Raw genomic sequence first — 23,312 nt, 5'->3', positions numbered from 1 at the left:
CGGGGAAGTGAAATGCTCCTCCTGAGCAGTGTCCCATCATATTTCGTGCCGTTGAAGATCAAAGTGGAGTGTGAGGAAATGGCAAGGACCACCTCACGGACAGCGAGCACAACAGCACGCAGCGTGGCTGCTTTAATGTTTTGGTTACTAATAATGTCCTTGGAGAGCTGAATCTGATACGCATGCTGCATGGAGTGCATTAAGACAGCGCAGGTTCATTAAAGGGGATCTAAATGTTTCCATTCATCCTCCCTAGAGTGGTGTGAAATGCTGCCAATTATTCAGGGTTGCTGATTATGCCCCACTTTTTTCAAATGTATTTCATAGTGCTTGTCCTCATTTCATTCTGGACCTTTTACAAAGTATGTGATTTGATTTAGTTTTGTTTTTTTTTACAGTAAAGCATTCTTCTTTTATCAGCATTCTCAAAAATGTTTGATGGAACAAAGCCACTCTAACTTACTTTCATGCTTTAATATCATACAGAGTACTTGACTCCCTACACAAAATAAGATAAGATAAGATCCCAATTTGGGACATGTTTGTGTTACAGCAGCATAAAAATACATGCCATTGTACAATACAAATTAAAAGACAAGAAATAAACAAGAAAGTAGAAAATATACATGTTGAATTTACAAATTAACAATAACAAGATATAAAGCAACGTATTATATATACATAACTATTTGACAGATGGAATATTAAATATTAAACTGAATATATAAATGTAAAATGTACAGTGAAGAGAGAAACTACATTACATTACATGTCACTTGTTAGACGCTTTTATCCAAGCGATTTACATTCTCAATACTGTGGGCAATCCCCACAGGAGCAATTTGGGGTGAAGTGTCACAACGACATGCTGACTGCAGTGCCAGTGCAACGCTCAACGGAGTTATCTGTCTGTCCAGCTGCAGGTGGAGAGGGGGGGTGGGGTTATCCATGATGGACAACAGCCTGTTCAGTGTCCTCCTCTCCACCACAGCTTCAAAGGGGTCCAGCTTGATGCCGATGACAGACCCAGCTTTCCTGATCAGTTCATTGATCCTGCTGGTGTCACCGGCTCTGATTATGTTTTTATTGAACACACCATGTAAACATTCACAGTGCAGGGTGGAAAAAGTATGTGAACCCTTGGATTTAATAACTGGTTGACCCTCCTTTGGCAGCAATAACCTCAACCAAACGTTTCCTATAGTTGCATATCAGACCTGCACAACGGTCAGGAGGACTTTTGGACCATTCCTCTTTACAAAACTGTTTCAGTTCAGCAATATTCTTGGGATGTCTGGTGTGAATCGCTCTCTTGAGGTCATGCCACAGCATCTCAATTGGGTTGAGGTCAGGACTCTGACTGGGCCACTCCAGAAGGCGTATTTTCTTCTGTTGAAGCCATTCTGTTGTTGATTTAATTCTGTGCTTTGGGTCGTTGTCCTGTTGCATCACCCATCTTCTGTTGAGCTTCAATTGGTGGACAGATGGCCTTAAGTTTTCCAGCAAAATGTCTTGATAAACTTGAGAATTCATTTTTCCGTCGATGATGGCAATCTGTCCAGGCCCTGAGGCAGCAAAGCAGCCCCAAACCATGATGCTCCCTCCACCATACTTCACAGTTGGGATGAGGTTTTGATGTTGGTGTGCTGTGCCTTTTTTTCTCCACACATAGCGTTGTGTGTTCCTTCCAAACAACTCAACTTTGGTTTCATCTGTCCACAGAATATTTAGCCAGTAGTGCTGTGGAACATCCAGGTGCTCTTTTGCAAACTTCAAACGTGCAGCAATGTTTTTTCTGGACAGCAGTGGCTTCCTCCATTTTATGACCAAATTATGCTGAAATCCAGGTACTGTAATTCCAAAGGGGTCACATACTTTTTCTTGCAACTGTATTTGTCTACAGACAGATTTAAATATATATTACTTTCCATGGTGATTTTACTTCAGCGAGAGTGTTGACAACAAATAAAAGGAAAAAAAACCTACCTCAAGTATTTCCTTCTTTACAAAAGTGCAAAACTAGAAAAACAAAAACAAAACTCTTTTTAAATAGAAGCAAATAGGAAAAGCATTTGTGGTCTGGAAGAGTTTTGATGATAGTTTGGAGATCTATGTAGAGACAACCAGCTCCTGAACAATGTGATTCTGACAGTATAACACAGGCTCTACCCTTCAACGAAAGAGACATTTTAATCACTGGTTCTGGAAACATCACAACAGTTAATACATATTGGACTCACGTCACAGTTGTCATGCCACAGTTGGATTTATCAGAAACTATTGTATGTAAGGTGAGCAGGGAGAATGTTACAGCACAGTTGGTGTGAAAAGACAAAATATAAATGAGTATTTGATTTTGTTGAAAGTACATACAACCCTAACATCATGATTTGACCAAAACTCATACATTATTTCTAAAAAGTCTTAACTTGGGGTGGCAGGGGCACAGTCTGTAGGCACTTGACCTGGGAAGTGAAGGGTTGCCGGTTTGAGTCCCGATCGGACCAACCTAATACGATGTATATTTTATTGCATTCTATTTCAATGTAAATTACTGCTTTATTTTATTGCTATCTTAATATCTTATATTACAGTGTTCTTAATATAGTTAGCTATCTGCGTTCTTTTTTACATTTTTGTTTTTTATTTGTATGCACCACGACACCTAGTCAAATTCCTCGTACGTGTGAACCTACCCGATTGTGATATGTGGATTGGTAGCTGGAGAGTTGCCCGTTCACCTCCTGGGCCCTGCAGAGGTGGCTTTGAGCAAGGCATTGAACCCCTAACTGCTCCCTGGCGCCGGACAAACTGGCAGCCTGGTCGCTCATCTCGCCTAACAGAAAAATGCATATTCAGTCCTACTGTGTATAGGTCGTGTCTGGAGCATGTGTGTGTACTTTACTGTGCGTCACAACTGAACACCTGAATTTCTCCTTGGGGATACAATAAAGTTAATCTTTATCTTTTCTTGTATTGAGTGTGACTCTGTTATAATTGCAGACAGCCTGTGCAGAGCCCACCCAGGAGAGAGCTCCAGTGGAGGAGGAGGAGGAGGAGGAGGAGGAGGAGGAGGAGGAGGAGGAGGAGGAGGAGGAGGAGGAGGTGAAGGTGAAGCCGGCTGTGGTTCTGCAGCGCAGCAGGGAGGATTACTACGGCAGCCTGAGTGACCCGTGCAGGGACAGCTACAGCAATAACACACCAATGGATAGTTTGAAGGTAAACTCTCAGTTCACTTTTTCCTCATAATTCTTCATTATTTCCTGAACCCAAAGTGACCATGTATCCTCTCAAATTCTCACCAGCAACCTCAGAGTGAGGAATCCCCGCAGGCCAGATACCCTCAACCCTCCCCTGCACCCCCCTCACCTGTTTCATCCCCTCCTGCCAAGCCGGAGAAAAGCATTAACAGAATGGTGCAGGTTCAATTTGCAACATCTGGTGAGAACAAATGTTCTAAATGTGTTTACAAAAAAAGTTTTGCCTAGTAAAAGAATATTAGCAAGTTATGTTGTCTTTCTTTTGTCTACAAATGTATTTTAATCAGAGCTTATTCAGCGTTTTTAGTCTGTTTAGTTAGTTTTAGTCTGGAATAAACGTATGAAATATTGTTAAGTCATAAACACAGGAGAAAACTAGATTCTAAGGCTTCTGTAATTAAATCATTCTTTCAACCAAGACTGAAAGTCAGTACTGGACATGAAAAATGATGTATGTGACACAGATTATGATTTGCATTTCAGTTATTAAAGGTTTCAATGGGCCCAAGGTGGCTGGGAGTCAGAAGTCTGCCCCTGCTGATAAGACGATGTTGCCTGACGCAAACCTCCTAGCTGGAAGGAAGCTTCTTGTGGACATGAAATCCATTCAATCCTTAAAACAATCAGGAATATCAGGAACGTTCACTGGACAAGCAGTGAGTGCAGTAAACTTTCTAATGTTGAACATCCTTCTTTTGTAAGTGCTTCCTTTCTTTAGCAGCTCATATGCTGCATCTTTCTCAGAATAAGATGGTGGTCCTGCCCACTGAGCAGGCCAACCTGTCCGACATCGACTACCTGGTGCCCACCCACGACGAGAGAGGCCGGCCCATCGCTGAGTGGAAGAGGCAGGTGATGGTGAGGCAGCTGCAGGCCAGGCTGCTGGATGAGGAGGACCAGAGGAGGAAGGTAAGGTCTCTCTGAATCAGGCTCACATTATTAATGCAGGAACAGTTAGAAATGTTTTCAGTGTAGTCTAAAGTTATGTGAGTCGTTATTAGGCTATTTTGTCTCAATTGTTGAGTGCCTATAGGGTGCAAGCTTTGTCTGAGGAAAGGTCCACAGTCTAAAACTTTAAAACCCCTCGTACTAATACTACACATCTTTTGTGATTATAGAAGCCGCACAGGTTCGTGGCCAGCTTAGACATGTTTTACTGGTGTTATTCAGGAGTTATCACACGGCTTGGTTAAATACTCAATTCTGATTGGTCAATCTGGCTATTTTAGAAGTTTTTAATAATCAATAACACATTACACAACCACTGCTAAGCAAAATAATGGCTGTTACAAAGAGGATCAAAGTAAACACTAACAGGAACACTTTGTGGGTTCTGGCATTGTTCAAGTGTTAGTGGAACAGATCTGTGAACTTGGACAGATACAGAAATCCTCGATCAGTGCTGCTGTTTGAAGAAAGCCGTTGGTACGTCGTGGAATGGAAAAAAAAAATCTTAGTGGAAGCAATATGATACTTTTTTAATTTAGTATGTGACCGGTAATAAGCGGGATAATGTGAAACAGTGATCAACATCGTTCTGTTTTTATTATCCCTGACTTATTTTATGTGGATAGATTTTGTGTAATTTGATTTTGTTTTGATAAAATCACCTAAAAGAGTTATTCAATAGGTCATCATTTGGGAGAATCAAACTGAAACTCTTTTATTCATTTTTAAATGAGTAAAATCTGTATAATTCTGCACAGACCCTTCTAAACAAATGCTCATTGAGCCTGACCACAGTTAGCTGAATTTGTGATGCTATTCTAAATCGGCATTCCTGACAATTTGAAAAAAACCTTGGAAATTCCATCATCATTTACTTTTAATTGCACCTAACAAATCACTGAACACGTAACATATTGCTGGTCAAATTGTATTCCTGAGGTTTGGATCGCAGTTTTACTGTTGCATTTTCCTCTCACGCTTAAGCCATGTGGAATATAAAAATGACATCCCGCATGTTTATTTGCTGCCTGCTGCCGGCCTCTTCTCTTGCAGGAAAATGGCAGATATGCCAAAGTCAACTGGAGGTACTCCCAAGCCCACAACGCCATCCTGGGGCCCTCCGGTGAGCTGCTGACTGAGGATGACCTCATCTATGTGGAGCAGCAGATCGCCAACGTCTCCCTGCAGAGGAACTGTGAAGGCTACGAGATTGAGCTCGCTCGTCTAGCTGAGGAGCTCCGGCACATTCTGCCCGCCCCCATAGTGAACATCACAGTCAACACACAGTTCAGAAACTTCTCAAGTCAAGTTCCTCTACCAGTGTGGTGTGGCCGCATCTCGGGCATCGTGAAAAGCATGTCTCTGCTCATGACCAACCTGACAGACCAGCCCTACTGTAAGATGCCCAACACCGAGCTCATATCCGTCTTCTCTCAGACGCCAGACAGACAGAACTCCACCAGGGGCCGCAGGGAGAGGATAGAGAATGAAATCCATCAGTTTGGTGTGTCTGTGAGGACTCTGAAGTATAATTTTGAGACAGAGAACTCACCTTCAGATGAGCCAGAGGAGGCTGTTGTATTGTGTTCCCCCAAACAGCCTGAGGCCACAGAGTCAGACAATAATCCTAAAGTCCTGTGTCCGGCCCCAGAGACGGACCAGAACAGCGACTCCGGCATTGACTATGATGAAAATGTTGCAGATGTTCTAGAGACCACCAGCCTCAGAAAGGAGCGTATAGTGGTGCTGTTCTTAGGCCACTGGAAGAAGTCGGCCTACACTGTGACCCTGAAGAGTAAGGACACAGCAGAGAGGAAGGCGAGTGGAGGGAACCCAGGGACGGGCGACCAACCAGGGCTGGGTCGCAGGACCAGCGTGGAGAGCGCCCCGTCCAACATGATGAACAGCTTTCTGGGACACTTCTTCAAGCAGAGGAGCGCCGTCAACAAGATGCTGGGGAACTGGAGGAGCATGATCTCCAGTGTCCCGTCCAGACAAATACGCAGGTATTTCCGTACGATTGCCCAGTACTAATAGAGTATTTCTCACACTTGGTGGCATAATATGTTTGTTTAACATTTAACCTCTTGGTAATTGATGCTCAACCTTGTCTCTTGAACTATGTCCACATACAACTCAATTTGACTCTCAAATACCCACAGCGCTATGGTTTGTTGGTTGGAGGTTTTATAGCCAGCAAATGTACTATTTTCTTCTCACAGCTCTCATCAACTCTTTTTCAACAGCAGACAGTAACTTTTGTACATACAAGCTGTAATTCACAATCCATATATGCTACATGCTAAGCAAAGAAAACGCAGCTAAAATGATTATGTGGACACAAAAACACATTCAAATATAATTTATATTGTCGCATAATGTCTGTTAAATGTGTTAATAGGGAATTGTTTGCTTACTTGTTTGCCAAATCAACTTTGCAAGCTAATCAGTTTGTTTTTAGTTCTTAAAGTACTCCCCAGTGGATAATTTGTTTGCTTTAATCAATACTTAAATATATTCACTGAACAAAAAAAGGTTTTTAAATTTTTTTTCAAAATAACAATAATTTGATTAATTCATTAGAAGACTGAAAGAAAGAAAAAAAACAAGTTTGAAAGTTGGATGATCATTGAAGTTAATAATGGTTCAGCGTACCATCTTTACTTTCAGCCGAGTGCCAACACAAACCAAATAACCATTGAGTGTTGTGTTCAGGCTCCACAGGCAGCAGGCTCTATACTCCCCCGAGCAGTTCCTCCCTCGTTTGGACGGTGTGCCGGTGGAGTACGACAACCTGACTCTGGACCTCTTCATGCTGGGATACTTCCACATCCTGGAGTTGGAGCTTCCTGTAGACGAACGCAAAATTAGACACCTGCTGTGTTTCGAGGTGTTCGACCACGTGGGGAGCTTTCCCTGGGAACTGGTCAGGGACTTCCACAAGGCTGTCATTCAGGACATCGAGGCTGGGAACCGCGAGTGGAAGGACGGCTTTGAGGACATGAAAGTGAAGTTTTTTGGAAACACCGCGAGTCAGCCTGAAAGCGCTGTAGAAGTGGTGAAACATATCCTCCCAGAGGTTAGACAGGTCCCTAAGGTCATTGTGCAGACACCTACGCCGGACGAGGGGATGCTGAACAGCGGAACTGACATTTCCAGTTTTAGCAACGAAGAAATCTGTAAATACATCGACCGCAGTTTTGCTTTTTGGAAAGAGAAAGAGGCAGAGATTTTTGATTTTGAGTAGTGTCATCTTTTTGATATTTTTCTATTGTTTGTAGTTACATTACATTAGGGCTGGGTATCAAATTGAAAACATATTGCTTGAATTTCATTTTGGTTGCTGTTGCAATAGTCAACTATCAAGTCTAGACAGTTAGCATAGAGTGCTTAGCCAGGTCCTTGCCAAGTTTACTCAGATCTTACCTGATTTTAGTTCTAATTTTGTAGATTTTATACTGTGTTTTATTGTGTTAAAACCATTCAACTCCAACCATTATGCATTTTAGAGGTTTGGAATTTGGTTGTTGAATTTATAAAATATTTGTTTTTTTATAAATTGTAATAAAGGATATCTGTTAGATATTTTGGAATTGCTAACAAATTGGTGATTAATTTCAAACCATACCCAGCCCTATTATAAAAGCCAGAGTAGAGTGTGTGTTCCTTAGAGTCAACATGAAACTTCGATTTGGCATAGTTGGCCCAGTTCATTATTACAAAAGTATTCTTACATTGACCTTGATTATTCATTATTAACTTACTGTAAAGACTTATTTCACTAACATTATGTCTTCTTTTCATTTCTTACCTTATTGACATGGATGGATTACTGAACGGGCCTACTGGGCAAAACAAATCAGGGATGCCCTTGACCCTCACTTATGCTCCTTTTCCACCAAACCGGTTCCAGAGCCAGGTCCGGCATAGAGCCTGATCTAGCTCTGGTTCTTCCTGTTTCCCCCGCAGCTGGGCCGGCTCTAAGTACAGAAAACCGGTTCTCAGCTGCCCGGCAAGAACCAATACTTCACGCTTACGCTGGAGGCGGGGGGCGGAATTAACCTGATCAGCAACAACAAAATGCCGCAAATTCTCTACAGCAACACAACTACGAACCAGGATGGATGCCATTAAATGTAAGCAGCATGGACCGCGGAACAGACAAATTACCTCCTCGGGCTTTGGTCAACGCAAGAGTTGCAGAGGAAGTTGGACGGCACAACACGGTCAAAAGCTATTTTCTAGCAGCTGCAGCGGGAGTTGGCCCCGCTGCATACCACCGGACTCTGGAGCAAATAAGCAACAAGCTAAAAAAACTCTTTGACTACCGGGATCATTGTTGTTGTTGTCGATATGAGGGATTTTCGTGCTGTTTGGGTGTAATAAGAAGGCACGTAAACATGATACAATGACGCAGCTCCACTCGAGCTCTGAGCGGTGGAAACACAAGTGGTGCTACAGAGTATAACCAGTTCAGCACCAGAAGATCAAAAAGAACGGTTCTTGAACCGGATCCGGTTTGGTGGAAAAGGGGCAATACAAAATGTCACTCAAAGAGACAAATACCAAGCAGGAAGACACAAAAAGACCCCAAAATAAACATAAAACAACTTAAAAGATAAAGATAAAACAGCAGCGGATAGACATAAGAGACTTACAACGATAAGTAAGGGCAAAAAAGAGTCACAAAACAGCAACAAAAAGAGGCTTTAAAATCTTATATCTGTGTCCAGGGGCCCAATGTCTCACACGCCACCCATGGATTTTTTTGGTGCAAAAGTTTTGTGACAAAAAACTGGCCGATAATTGTTTTGCAGTTATTTTAACAATAAAACTGTAAAAAAAGAGAAATAAATCTGACGATTGTGGAAGATCTTCTAGCCACTTTATGATATCAGGCTGACACCTGCCTCCTCTGTGTGTAAGCATGTTCCCCCGGCACTGAATCAAACCAGGACCAAGCTGGGCTGGAACACTGAGTCACAGAAAGCTGTTTACTTTATCTGTCAGTCAATAGAGTGCTAAAATAGTTAAATGTTAACATGTACATTCAGATACTCAATGTTTTTCAATAGATACATAGCAAACTTTGCAATGAAATTACGATGATAATGACCGAGGACAGACAAAAACGAGGATCAGTCCAAATGAGGAGGGGACACTGGGATCCCCCCTCAAAAATGTAAACGATTGTCCCATTCTGACAGGCTGTGTCCCGCTCTTTGCTGTCTGAGGCTTATAGGACCAGGTTAACATGCTACCACCAAAGATTTTTGTATTTACCATACACTGACTACTGACATTTGAAATGGAAATAATCCCTTCTTGTATGCGGTGTTATGAAATAGTTGTTGAATGATACATAAAGTAGCTGCTGGGGCTACGTCATGTGTCCTCTCTGCTGGGGGGAATGGCATGTGCCTGTAACAGCAGCTGCGGCCCCCATGCTTGTTGTTTGGAATCTGACTTTAGCACAGCCTCACTCTCGGTTCTAAAAATAGCCGATAGACAGGCAGCCCGTCCCAATGACTTGGCTAATGTTTTTCAACATGCTGCCCACTCCATGTTGATCCGACCATCCGCTTAGCTACAAACAGCTTTTATTTACTGGAAAAGGATGAGCCATTATTTCCATTCTCTACTCCCGTGGTGAGTTTGTTGTTATTTCATTTTAACAGGAAATGTAATGTATTGTTGGCTTTTGATGTGATTAGAGTATAGTATTACAGTATTTCATATCATGAGCCAAAGGTACTTAGTAGTCCTTACAACACAACGACTCCACACCTAAGAAAACAAGGCACTATTTTACAAAAGGCCTTTTAGTTAGTTTTCCCTCAAATCAGAAAGGTCGTAGAGAAACAGATTTTAATTATAAACTTATGTTTTAACAATTTGTCTTCAATTCTATTTTTTCTATTTTTATCTATCCCAATGTTTAATTGTCAAAAGAAAAAATCTTTTTTATCATACACCACTTTTAAAACTAATAACGCTTTGTTGTAGTTGCAGTTTATCTGTGTGAAGCAGTTACTCAATCTTATTGTCAGGTCTGCATCATTTAAAAGATATGTTGTAGATCATGGCTACGTTGTTGCTTAACATTTGTTCAAATGGATAGGATTTATTTTTTGCATATTTATGTGTTTTTCCTACACTTGCAGGTAAGCTCAGTCTTATATCGTCCCTACTTTAAGCTGATTTGACCCACATTTTGAACCGCAGTTGACCATGGTGCGCAATGTGGATGACCTGGACTTCTGCCTGCCCTCCCATCCACAGAGCATTCTGGAGGGCTTGCGCTCCTTCTGCTCTGACCCCAAACTGGTGGATGTAACACTGAGCGCAGGAGGTCGGGACTTCCCCTGTCACCGTGGCGTGTTGGCGCTCTGCAGCACGTACTTCCACAGCATGTTCTCAGGGGACTTTGTGGAGAGCATAGCTGCGCGTGTCGAACTTCATGATGTCGATCCTGATATACTCAGCTGCTTGCTGGACTTTGCATACACAGGCAAACTGACCATCAACCAGAGCAACGTGGAGGGGCTGATCTGCAACTCCAGCCAACTGCAGTTCCAGACGGTGAGAGGCGTGTGCAGCCGGTACCTTCAGCATCAGATTGATGCCACCAACTGTCTGGGAATCCTGGAGTTTGGAGATATCCATGGCTGCCCCGAGGTGATGGCCAAAGCGTGGGCCTTCCTCTTGGAGAACTTTGAAGCTGTGCAACAATGTGAGGAGTTTCTCCTGTTGGCGAAGGAGAGGTTGGTTGCCTGCCTGTCCGACGAAGGACTACAAATCCGGACAGAGTGCACCCGTGTGGAGGCCATTCTGAAATGGGCCAGGCACCACAAGGAGTCCCAGCTCTCCGACCTCCCTGAACTCCTCACTCTGTCCCGTCTCCCGCTGCTCAGCCTGGACTACCTGACTGACACCCTGCTGAAGGACAGTCTGGTGCAGGGCTCCCCCAGCTGCAGAGAGGCTGTGGAAAAAGTCCAAAGAGAGGTTAGTGAGTTCACACTTTCTCCCTTTTATCTGGTAATTCTGAGTAGATTTCCCATTAACAATTATGACTTTAACTTTTATAGAAAATGGATTTGGCACCAGAACACACAGACAGTCTCAGTTCTAGGAGTCCACAACCAAACCTGCAAGAGGTGCTGCTGGTGATGGGAGGTCGTTCTCTGGATGACTCGGATGATGAGGAGGACTCAGATGATGAGGAAAGAGACCCGAGACTGCAAAGATTACTGCCCAGGAATTTTGCTTTCTACAACACAAAGACAAGTACTTACATTTTTGTTTTTGCATGTATACAAAATGTTCAAGTTCAGATTACATTTCACAACTATATTTGTGTTGTGAAATGTATTTTGGAATCCTTGAAACAGTTTGGCAGATTCATCATACTGTAGGTTGTTAAATGTAGTGACAGAAAAACAGCTCTGCAGGAATTTGGTCTGAATGTGACAAAATTGGATCTTCTCAGTTCATCAAATCACGTTTTTATTGTGCATAGCTCATTTGCATGCTGTATTTGTGAAACTTTTACCTTACTTGAATGATGCTCATAAATGAACTCACTTTTATTTTTATCTGCAGAACAGTGGCATGAGCTCCCTCATTTTCCTAATCCTAACAAGTGGGGTTACGCCATGGTCTCCTTAAACAATAATGTGTACGTCACAGGTAGGCAAATGCAACATAGAATCTTAAAAAGGAAAAGGAGAAGTAATGATTCTAAATTTAGGCACAACGCACATCTCTGTCGAGGAACGTAAAACATCGTTAAACCTTTGACAAAGGGTTATTGTCTGTTTGACAGGTGGCTCGCGTGGTTCGAATACCAACACCTGGTCGACAACAGAGACCTGGAAGTTCATCACAAAAGAGGGGAGGTGGGTTACTGTGGCTCCCATGCTCCGGCCTCGGACTAACCACACTTCTGCAACACTCAACGGGGAGATTTACGTCATTGGAGGTAGGAAAATAAATTCAGATCTGCATGTAACCCTGCAATACAATGGAAAACATTGATTAACTCAAGTATCATATATGCCTTCAATGGCTTAGCTGTGCGATAACCGTTTGTATGAATTCGACTAGAAGACAGCAGCATTTTAGATATGTGTTTGGGTGTTTACAGCATGATTTACCTTCTTTACTCATTCTACTTTCATTCCCCTCCTTCAGGTACAACTTCAAATAGGGTTGAGGTTGAGCATTACGACCCTTACAACGACACCTGGGCATTGACCTGCCCCGCCCTGAAATATGTGACTAACTTCACTGCCACGGCGTGTCATGGGAAGCTCTACGTGATTGGCTCCTGTGCTATGAAATATAACGCTTTGGCCATGCAGTGTTACAACCCTGTTATAGGTAAGGACGATCAAACAGATTTTCACCCAAATCTTTATTTGTAAGACATTTGCAACAATAAACAACAACAATTTTAAAAATGCATTTGCAATATTTCAGTCATTTAAGCAATCCTGTTGGTGTAGCTCCATTTCCAATCGTTTCAGAAAGCATTTTAACTTGCTAATTATAGTGTTTTAACTATATATTTATGCTTCATAATAAATGTATATCAGTGAAATACATTGATAAATATTGTACAAATTTCTGTCAACATAAGTGTGTCTTTCCCCATCTCTTTTAGATATTTAGTTACATAATTATTGATCAAGCATTAATGAATAAGCAGTTATAATAGTTTTTACAGCAACTTGGGTGATAGAGATAGGCAAATGGAATGCATCCATTTCATTTTTAAATATAGCTCAAGATAACCGTAACAAATAAACCACAGGTTTATGATATTTTTGTATGTAAATAAAATTGCCATAGGTAAGTACACTTAAATGTCAGCACTGCTGAGTGGATGAGTTTTCTCTGTAGTGTTATTTTGCCATGTCTTATTGCTGTTGAAGACATACAAATTATGAGTTGTGTATTTATTGGCGTATTATATGACATATAACAATACATACATTTGTTTTAACTACATTTGTTAAGCTTGTGTAAACCACCAAACTTATTTCAGGCATTTAAACAAGCACAATTTCATGAAAACCTTGATTTAAAGAGGGAACCAGCACCCTATGCAGTTACATAACTGACATTACTTATTGTGTTTACTCATTGTAAAACAATTGACTGAAACATGTTGTTTTTTGTTTGTTTTATTCAGATAGCTGGACCACCATATGTTCGCCCTTCATCCCTAAGTATTTGTCCTCTCCTCGCTCTGTCTGTATGGATGGAACTATTTATCTGGTTGCTGACAACACTAAGAAAGTCTACTCTTATGATCCAGAGGCGAACATGTGGCAGAAGGTGGGCTCCGATATCACAGCTGACAAAGTAATACAATGTATCATTCACTGCTATTTGAACAGGATAAAGGAAAATAATCAGTTGTTATTCTCCTGTGATTTTAGATCCAGCTTCTCCACATGCTCCATGAAAATGGCGGCCTGGTGACACTGGATGGGAGGCTTTTTGTCACTGGAGGCCATTGGAAAGGGATGGAGGGGGACTATGGGGTGGAAGTTGAGGTTTACAACCGAACAACCGACACCTGGGAGGTGGAGAGCTACCTGCCGAGACTTTGGTTCTACAGTGGAGTCTGCACCACCTTCCTTGATCCGTCCCAGTGGACTGAGCTTTTCAGCATAGACTCAACATAATGGCCTCCTCTCCTGATGGGACAAAAACCCCAGGTTGAGGAGTTCACGGACACACAGACCTGTTCATATCTATATGACGATGCAAATTGAATGTTTATCCCAGGATGTCATTGTGCCTGAGAATAGGTGCTACATGATCCTCAGGTATTCTGGGTTGTTTTTATGGCCTTGCTTGGCTGCTCAGCAGGTGTTTATTTATACTTTGTAGGCCTATCATGTTTTTGAGTTGTTGAATGGTGTTCTTCAACCACAACATCTTTGCAGAGTGAGTATTATTATTATTTGTTGTAGATCATGGGTTTGCAACTAATTATCAATAAAATGTGTTGCATAAAACTGTCCGACAACCAGCTGTAAATCATTTTCTGTAATATTTGCATATATATACTTGTGCCTTTCTGAACATTAACCCATCGGAATCCAGCAGCTTGGCTCGTGGCATCTGTGCTGCCATGGAAACACCCAAGCCAGCATTCTATTTCTATGGCAACTGCCCGTAAGCGCCTGGTAACCATGGCAACATCGATCAGCAGTCACTCCTAAAGTATCTTGGCTTTAAAAAAGTGTTGACAGTGATTTCTTTATTACTCTCTAACGTTACCTTTTTGTACAGGTACAAGTTGTTTCTTTATTTCTTATTACTTTACTTAAACGAGATGCTAGGTTGGTGCTTTTTGTTAATTATTCACCATTTGACTTACTCTCTCTCCAGCCTCAGTTAAAGCAACGTTACAGCAAGGTTTCTGTTTCGTCAAATGAAGCCATTCACTTTAGCCTGTTAGCTAACATTCTTTAATTGAAGCTGTGCCAGTTTAGCAATGACTTCTGAACGTGAGCAGGGTGCACACTCTGGACTGGAGGCTGTGATTCAGGTTGGTAACATTACTGTTACGCCTTTCGTGTTTTAACCATAGGTCGACGTAGTGTGCAAACGTTTTGAAAATGTAATAGCTGCGTTCAATTTATGCTAGCTGCTAGTTTATATATATATATATATATATAAATGTGTTAATGTTGGCTCACTGTCATGGTGGTTATTATAAACATATACTACAGGTACAGTGTCTGTCATTATCCAGAGTCAGGTCAAGTTAAAGTATCTGCTGTGAAAAAGGCCTTTGAAAACAGTCTAGAAGTTACAAGATAAAGAGACATAAAAATGCATCAGTGCCCCCCTCGTATCCACTAATACCTATTTCCATGTTTTATCAGTCTATTTGAGCAAAGGTGTTGCTAATTAATGCAATTAAAAGATGGCTGAATTTCATGTATGCTAAACTGCTAATCTCAATGTTAATGCTGGCTCTTTGCCACAGTGCCGGTTGTTATAAGTAATACCTTCAACAGGTAGGCTACGGTATACCAAGTCAAAACTGTACCATTTTTAAAACAATTTTGAATTAAAAAGATAGCAATACAACGGTCTAATAATGTGAAGCATTAGCAGCTCGTGTCTGTTTGTACGTCTTACATGTTTTATCAGGCTATTATCACAAATGTTTGGCTAATAAATGCAATTAAAGATGGCTGAATTGCATTTATGCTAGCTACTATTCTCATATAGTGTTTTCAGGCTTACTGTCATTTTTGTTATTAAAAAGGTAGTGCCTTTTTGGAAATAATGTGTAACAAATGAACTGGTCTTGTCTTTCTCTCATGGTATTTCACAAAGTAGCAGCTAATTCATGGAATTGCTTTAATGCAAGCTGCTTAAGTTTCAGTGTATACTTTGTTGCTTTCTCACTTTCACACTGTAGTGGTTTAGCCTATAGATCAGAGCCATTATCATTAACATCTGCTATTACTAGTCAAAATATTTAGGAATACAATTGTATAGAAATACTTTGTAACAAGTCAAAGTTTTACATTCCCAATTAATAGATAGTTTCATACATAATAAAATGCATTATTAGGTTCTTTTAATGACATTTTGTATTATTTATCTGAATTTGCAAATTAAAGAAACTAATAATTTAAAATGAACTATTGGAGCGGAAGCATAATGCAGCAGTAAAAAGTTCAGTTGTGTGATGTGTTGGTGACGCTTTGTAGAAGTTGGAAGAGTCTCTGCTTCACTCTGATGGATGTTCAGGACAGAGTAGTCTGACACTTGGAGCTGATGGACAGGAGTCTGGTGTCACTGCTACGCCTGTCTCCACCTGCATCCGCCAGATCATTACCCGCAACCTTGCAGAGCAGCGAGCCGGTAAGGAAGAGAGCTTAAATTCAAACTGAACACATTAAATACAAACGATGAATCTTCCCTTACTAGATTTTGTCATCATTCACCATGTTAGTGTAGTTGCCAGCATGTTGAGCAACCGAGAGTTTTATCTTAGAAATGTATAGTAAAGGATAAAAAATGGCAGAACCAGAAAGTGACCACCGGGTCATTTTCTGTTAAAAACTGCCATTATCGATCCTGGAAATGTCATAAATGGATTCAGCATCCCAAAAACCTCCAAAACCACTCAACAAATTTCCAAATCTGCCAAGCCATTTTTAAACTCTTGTCAACATAAGCTATAATGGTTAGTATTGCTAATTAACACAATTCATGCTAATGTTCAAATTGCCCAACATATGAAAATTAGCATCTGGCAGTCTCTATGTACTGCAGTCCCAACTTTACATTTCACAATAGGACCCTATGAGCTGGCAAACAGACTATGTAATAAGATTGACACTTCTTTATGCATGATCTGTTTTCTGGACCCAGGTGAGAGCTCTGAGGTCAGCGGGCTGGAGGAGAGCAGGGCCCTGAGGGAGCAGCTCTCCTCGAGCCAGATGGACCGTGACCAGCCACGAGTCAAACAGGCCAGTCTCACAGACAGGGTAAGAGTGACAAAGGGCAGCCACGCAGTTTCAGGTCATGGTCAAGCTGTGTAACATTATTTTGATTTTTAGCATGTGTTGCACCCATGCTATTCTACAAGAATGTTTGTTATGTAATGGAAAAATGAAAAAAACTAAGATGTTGTAAAATGATGCACAGGTGATATCATCTAAGTTAGTACATCTCAAATATATTATCTTTCTGTCTACTTATTTTGATTTGAACATTAATATACAACTAAAGATATTATTAGTCTAATGAATTTCCTGCTGATAATTTTCTGGATTGATTGATTGATGATTTAAAATGTCACAAAATTGTGAAACATGTCCATTCCAGTTCCTTAAAGTCCAAGTCCAAAACCCAAAGATATTCACTTTTTTTATTAATAAAACACAGAGAAAAGCGGGAAATCTCCATATTTTGAGAGGCTGAAAACCGCACTTTTTGTTGTTTTTGGGAACGATTAAATGATTATTATAGTAGTTGAATATTCTTTTTGTTAATCGACAAATGGATTAGTTTGCTAATTGTTGTAGCTCTATTGTTAAGCGGTGTAATTATGATGATGACTTCCACTCTATCAAGTAGTATCTGTAAACACTTTTACTACGTGTTGAACAGTTTCCGGGCCAGATGTGTCTCCTTACAGGAGTTAGAGTATGTTATACTGTTGATGGTAGATTTGTGGAGTTTTGTTTTGAGATGAGATCAAAAAGGTCCACCACACTCGAGCATTGAAGGTGAAAGGCTACATGCTTTTGAAATGTAATATGGTTACAGTAAACATCAGTGTACCACCACTCTTTCCAGCAGGGAAAGGTTTTTTGGGGCTGAACAAACAGTGTGGGAAAGTTGAAACAGCTTTGCATGTACTTTGGTGTAAACTGAGAATATACATGTACATACTCACGATTGAATTAATGAAACTTGGCAAGAGCCTGTGTATTATGTCATACATTTTTCTTTAATTAACTGCTCTAGAATTACAGTAACATATTACAACAAGTACTGTAATGTGTGTGTGTGTGTGTGTGTGTGTGTGTGTGTGTGCGTGCGTGCGTGCGTGCGTTCGTGCGCGCGCGCGCGCGCGTGTGTGTGTGTGTGTGTGTGTGTGTGTGTGTGTGTGTGTGTGTGTGTGTTTATGGGTGGGTGGGTGAGTGAGTATGGATGCATGTATGTGTGTATGTGTTTATAAGTGTAAATAAGAGAGGGGAGGGTTGCTCATGAAGGTTTTCCTTGTGGTCTGTTCAGGTAGACTCAGACCCCCTGTGCTTACAAGGACCGGCGTCTCCCTTCATAGCCCCCCCATGGCTGCCCCTCCGTGTAGTGGCTGCTGTTTTGGGAAAAATTGTGAAGGTCACTGGCCTCCCCCCCTGAGACTGTGGAAGAAAAAGATCATTTTTCATGGTGCACAAAGCAGCCATTTGTGATAACACTGCGCTCATTCTGCTCCTTACATCTAATCAACTCACACTGCTTGTCTTACACTTCAAACTTATTTTAAAAACAAGGCTATAAATATAACTTAATGAGCTTGGCAGATATATATATATATACAGTATATATATATATATATATATAGCGTATTTATTTTTCTTGATGTATTCAGATGTGTGAAAAAAGGCACTAAACAGTAAAAACATAAGCAAGTGTTACTGATATTAGATGCTCACACTACTGGGAAGTAATATGAAGAGGGGTGGAGTGCACAGTAAGCACAAGGAGGACCTAAACTATAACTGTAAACGCCACTGAATGTTTTATCTGCTCGTGTCTCACAAGTCAACAGGTTCATTACTAGACTCCTGTTTTGACTTGCCTCTATTTAGCTCTGCAGAGCAGGATGATTGTATGGAAGGTTTGCTGTGATGTGATGTTAATGCAGTCTGCTAATCAATGCCCTGGAGACATATGCTGCCTTGGCTGTGGCCTGTGTATGGAGGTGAAGCCAAACATTTGACTTGTATTTAGCTTTCCCCCTCAATAATCACTGCCGAAGGGATTGCACCACTGAATAATCATTTAACAGGGAGATCCTGCAACCAACCATATGAACATGTATTAGTTAATTTTTTTCCCGAATAGTTTTATGGAGTTATGTAATTTAAATGTTTCTATTTTGCAAAACATTATCCTGCTATGTTCTTTCCTCCAAAGGCTTTTATGTCCCTTAAGCAGCCTTTAGTTACACTTGTCGCTGAAAAGCACTTGGCACTGTGGGAACCAGGAATCATCCTGCTCATAGTTACTCAGTCGAAAGCTCACAGCTGGGGTATGCCATCCTGTCAGTACCAAGGGTCAAACAACCAGCCCTCAGAACTACTTCCAGGCACACTTGCTCAGTACCTTTTGGGATCAGGTTGATGCTGTGTGACCAGGTTCTCTTTATTCCAGTTTTTCAGGCAAGGGATGTACCAAGCCAAACACAAAGTAACTTACAATAAGAGCAAGCAACAGGAAGGTGTTCACCTCTATAGGCTTTTACACTAGCTTAGTCTTTTTGGAGCAAATATGGTGACAATGGATTCTCCGCTTTTTTCTACAACCTCACGGTGCAGATACAACTCTAGGAGGTCTTCTTTGGTGGCCAACAAACAGTCCTACTTATAAGCCCCTGTGTCATTTGTTATATCAGTTTTTATAGGGATTAACAAATGACCTTTAGAGATTTTTCTGGTAGATTATTTTTAAAGTCTTGACATGGCTGCCTAGCTTTTTATTTCCAGTTATTGTGCGAAGTTATGCTAACTAGCTGCTGGCAGTATGTTCATATTTGTGATATTCCCATCACTTTTGTCAAGAGTCTACCAATACTTTTAAGTATTTTGTTTTCCATCTGATACTCGTAGTTAATTATCTGTTTCTGGGGTTCTGGGAACAGTTTCTTTCTGAATTACATGTTACGCTCATAGTGTCAGAATGTCAGCTAAAGCAGGCCCACAACTGAATGCATATTATGCATTAATCCCAAAATGCCCATTTATTCCCTGCTTTCCTTACGTCTCGTTACCTTACAGAAGACCATTAATGTAATACTGATGAAGTCACACCTTGAATCTGAAAGCCTTCCTTTGTGTCTCTGTAAAGTCAATCAGCATGATTTCTGTGGACCCTAAGAGGTTGCACATGAACCAGGATAAACCTTGACCCAGTTTGTGAGTTAGATGGCCTCAGGAGGTGGGAGAACATGTTGGTGGGAATTCTAAATCCTCTTTGTTGCTTTTGAAACCCTGCCAGTGTGCATTTTCTCAGAAATAGACATCTATACCCTACACCCTGAACACTTTGCGACTAGCTGCACAACACTACAATGTGGCAGTCAGTTGGATAAAGATAAACTCTTTCTGAATGATTTCTGACAACAACTGCCCTTTGCCAGTGGCCTCTGCAATCTTGAATCCCCTGGGTCTCTGTTTAAGAAACCTGTCAAACATAGTGGGAGCAGATAAAGTCTGTGTTTCAGGATTGTGTTACTGTCCTTTCACCCTGCTCTCTCCCCCCCCCCCCCCCCCCCTGTTTGTTTTTCCTGCTGGCACAAACCCATTCATTTAGGCTGCAGTTTAAATAGAATACTGCCAAAAAGTCTGACTCTCTCAGCTATCATGAAATTGTAAAAATTAATTGCCTTCCCTAGAGGAAATATTCTTAAAAACACAAACCAGCGCAGCGCAAAGGTTTTGATGAAAGAATTCCATTAAACCTTTTTAACATTTTACATTAAGCTGCTCATGTTACCTAACTTTAAAGTCAAACATTAAGCATGCATTTCAGTTCCTTTTTACATGTAGGGAGTGTCTAATCAGATGTGATGTCTTGAACTCACTCACTGTGTATGTGTGTAGGTTTTGTACAGCATTGTCCTTGCCTGGGGCGTTGTGTTAAGTAGCGCCAGCCACATGCTTGTGAGTACACAGTGTGTATTATTAGTTTGGCTGTATTTAAACAGATCACTTGTGTCCCTGCATGCCATCAAAGCAGCTGTCCCCACTACCAAAGCTTCACTCCATGGTAACATACTCACCGCGGCTCCCCCTCCGCGCCTCCATTCTCCCCTGTTTGTTATCCCTGATTGTGTAATTATCTTCAGTGTTGATACATAAACACTTTCACAATCAGCTGGGACTCTTTCATAGTCAGCACTCAGGGGGTAATGTGAGGGGAAGGGGGAAGGGTATGTTGTTGAAGTAGGATAGTGTGTTTTTTGGGCAGCTTGGGGGCGATGGACATCCGCTCCAGCTGTGTTTAGGAATCTGACAAATAGTGCACTCCATTAATTCCCTTTATTAAGCCTCTGGGCCCAGGCCAAGCCAAAAAACGATCGCAGATGTAACCCTTCACATGCCAGCTGGACTGTGCACTCACAGCCAGATATCGGCATTGGTGAGTCAAAGATAGAAAGAGAGAGGACTAAGGATGTTGCTGGTAATGCCTGGCAATGTATCATACTATAGACAAAAGAGTGTAAACCAGTTTTATACCGTTAGAGAGGAGAGAACTGACTTCATGAATGCATAGCAACTTCCAAGACATTAAACATTTGTAGCATTAGATAACCTGGTTATCAGATCTCCAAATGGTGTGACATTAGGTCAGTAAGAGAATATGGTAATCATACCTTGGTTACTGAGAATGGATTGCATTTTGATCTACCACATGAGCAAGGCAGCAAGTCTTGGCCCACACACCAAAGCCTCCACAAGGGCCTTGAAAGTGATTCTCTTGTTGCTTGTTGGCAGATGAATCAAAGCAAGATTATCCCTTGATGTTGTTTGAAATATTTATCAAAAGAGACAACAGAAGGAGAGGCACAAATCATAAATATCAAGAAATATAAAAAGCTAATTCAAAGCACATTTTAAGAGGCTGAAAAACCTTACTTTGGAAACATAAGCAGGCCTCAGTTCACAGATACTGGGAAATCAAAAAGAAAAGAAAGGAAGCATAGCAACCATATGGAGGCATACAACATACAATGACAAAAAGCCTGTATTTGTATCAATTGCATCTTGAACATTATTGCAAAAAGGCAATAGATGACCTCAAAGAGTTGGGCTTTGGGATTGGGCTCAGCCCACTTTAGGGGGCCACAGAGGCTGCTAAAGAGTGATCACTCTGTGGCAGATCGTAAATAGCAGGGGTTTTCAGTGAGCACACTTTTGGGCCCCCAGTTAGCCCTGTAAGCCCCTGAGCTAGGGCAGATGGAGGACTGGGATTATTCGCCCCTCTCTTTCGCCACCAATGGATGGGCGTGTTGTAAAGAATAATGAGTTCAAACTAACTAAGAGATGAGGGTGAAGAGAATAAATGATGCAAGCAGAGCCAGTGAGTGGATGGCGATGTAGGGGAGTTCAGTGATGGTGGGGTCTCCACAACACACTATTATGGCGCCCTCTTGGGAGCTTCCTGTACGGACCATGGCTAATCCAGAGCAGCCTCTGGCTTTACAGCTGACTGGGGAGCAACAATAAAAAAAGCGTCCTCTCTGAAGTGTGGGGAGCTTGGGCGTGGTGCTTGCAGGACGTCCACACACTTCAACTATGTATGGAAATGTGCAAACAACCCTCCTCTACAGGGCAGGGAGGGACCTTCAGGGGTTGCCAGGGATACCTGGTCACTGAGTGCACAGCTAGGTAGGGAGGGCCTATTCTGCAGTACTGACAGTTGTAGATGGAACTAAACTACACATACAGTACATGTGGGCAACACATAAAATATAATGTGTGTCACAGTTTGCCCATAACAGTTGATACAGATCCACACTATTTGTGTAATCACTTGCCAGCTCATGGAAGGTTTGTATGTCCCTGTAATTTGTGCTTTCTAAAGAAGTATGTTTTTTCAAATTACTACAAAGAGATCAGATTATGCAAAAAGTAATAATAGAAAAGCCTATAGCTATGTAAAGGACTAGAGGTTGTGATATTACATTGGTCTAGCTAACTGTAAGGAGTTTGCAAAATAATCGTGAATTAAACTGTTTATTTCATTTGTGGAATTTTGAATGTATGATATACACCAGTAAAGGCAATAAAAGAGAAATCTAGCAGACATATTTTATTTCTTATCAAAACAGTAATGTTTCCGTACAGTGTAACCCACCAAAACATGTTTTGTGTGGTCCAACTTGATGGGGCCACGGCACTCTGCCAGGGAGTCTCGAAAACTTTTCTATTTCATTCATTCTAATTGTTATGATATACACATATTTATATTGCTTCAGTAAAGTCTCAGTTATATTGTGGTGAGGGTCCCTTTCTCCAAACAACATTACACCCCTCTATAAGGTTCGAAATGTAAACTGTGCTCATGTGCTGTAATAAACCCTGTGGCCATGTATTGAAGGTTCATTTAGTCCATGCCTGTTAGTAAGTCAGCGTTGTTGCTATAGTTGTGCCAAAATACTTGAAAAGATGCATAATCACTCATGCTTCAAATACAGCTGTTTCCAGGAGTCCCTTTAAACACAGCTGCTGCCGTTCTGTGTGTTTCAAACACTCCGCCCATGTTGTTCCTTCCGGCTGAGTCCCTGAAGCTGTCACCTCAACAACGGGCAGTAAAAGAAGCTTTTGT

The 23,312-nt window shown here is 41.3% G+C and overlaps 3 protein-coding genes across 4 annotated transcripts in view; all 3 read left to right on the top strand.

Annotated features, from left to right (window-relative positions):
* espnla (espin like a) overlaps positions 1-7,995 on the top strand; it is a 34,292-nt gene extending 26,297 nt beyond the window's left edge. Inside the window, exons 7-12 of the mRNA XM_079691827.1 lie at positions 3,079-3,219; positions 3,306-3,441; positions 3,744-3,916; positions 4,005-4,169; positions 5,262-6,214; positions 6,924-7,995. Of these exons, the coding sequence (XP_079547953.1) occupies positions 3,079-3,219; positions 3,306-3,441; positions 3,744-3,916; positions 4,005-4,169; positions 5,262-6,214; positions 6,924-7,455 (2,100 nt within the window). The 3' untranslated portion in view covers positions 7,456-7,995. The remainder of the gene's footprint in view (positions 1-3,078; positions 3,220-3,305; positions 3,442-3,743; positions 3,917-4,004; positions 4,170-5,261; positions 6,215-6,923) is intronic.
* Positions 7,996-9,157: 1,162 nt separating this feature from the next.
* Positions 9,158-14,244, top strand: klhl30 (kelch-like family member 30). 2 transcript variants are annotated; one of them, XM_079691747.1, is made up of 8 exons: positions 9,158-9,857; positions 10,373-11,213; positions 11,297-11,495; positions 11,811-11,897; positions 12,034-12,189; positions 12,402-12,590; positions 13,405-13,550; positions 13,655-14,244. In XM_079691747.1, the coding sequence occupies exons 2-8, from the start codon at positions 10,440-10,442 to the stop codon at positions 13,901-13,903; spliced, it is 1,800 nt and encodes a 599-aa protein (XP_079547873.1). In that variant the 5' UTR covers positions 9,158-9,857; positions 10,373-10,439; the 3' UTR covers positions 13,904-14,244. The 2 variants fall into 2 exon arrangements, with proteins under 2 accessions (XP_079547873.1, XP_079547874.1); XM_079691748.1 differs by lacking the exon at positions 9,158-9,857 and adding an exon at positions 10,307-10,372 and having other exon boundaries at positions 10,491-11,213.
* Positions 14,245-14,384: 140 nt separating this feature from the next.
* Positions 14,385-23,312, top strand: part of crocc2 (ciliary rootlet coiled-coil, rootletin family member 2) — a 41,554-nt gene continuing 32,626 nt past the window's right edge. Inside the window, 3 exon segments of the mRNA XM_079691814.1 lie at positions 14,385-14,775; positions 15,956-16,109; positions 16,623-16,738. Of these exon segments, the coding sequence (XP_079547940.1) occupies positions 14,722-14,775; positions 15,956-16,109; positions 16,623-16,738 (324 nt within the window). The 5' untranslated portion in view covers positions 14,385-14,721.

Source organism: Notothenia rossii (assembly GCF_949606895.1).
Source record: "Notothenia rossii genome assembly, chromosome: 1".
Taxonomy (NCBI): Eukaryota; Metazoa; Chordata; class Actinopteri; order Perciformes; family Nototheniidae; genus Notothenia; species Notothenia rossii.
This window is presented reverse-complemented; position numbering and strand designations above follow the sequence as displayed.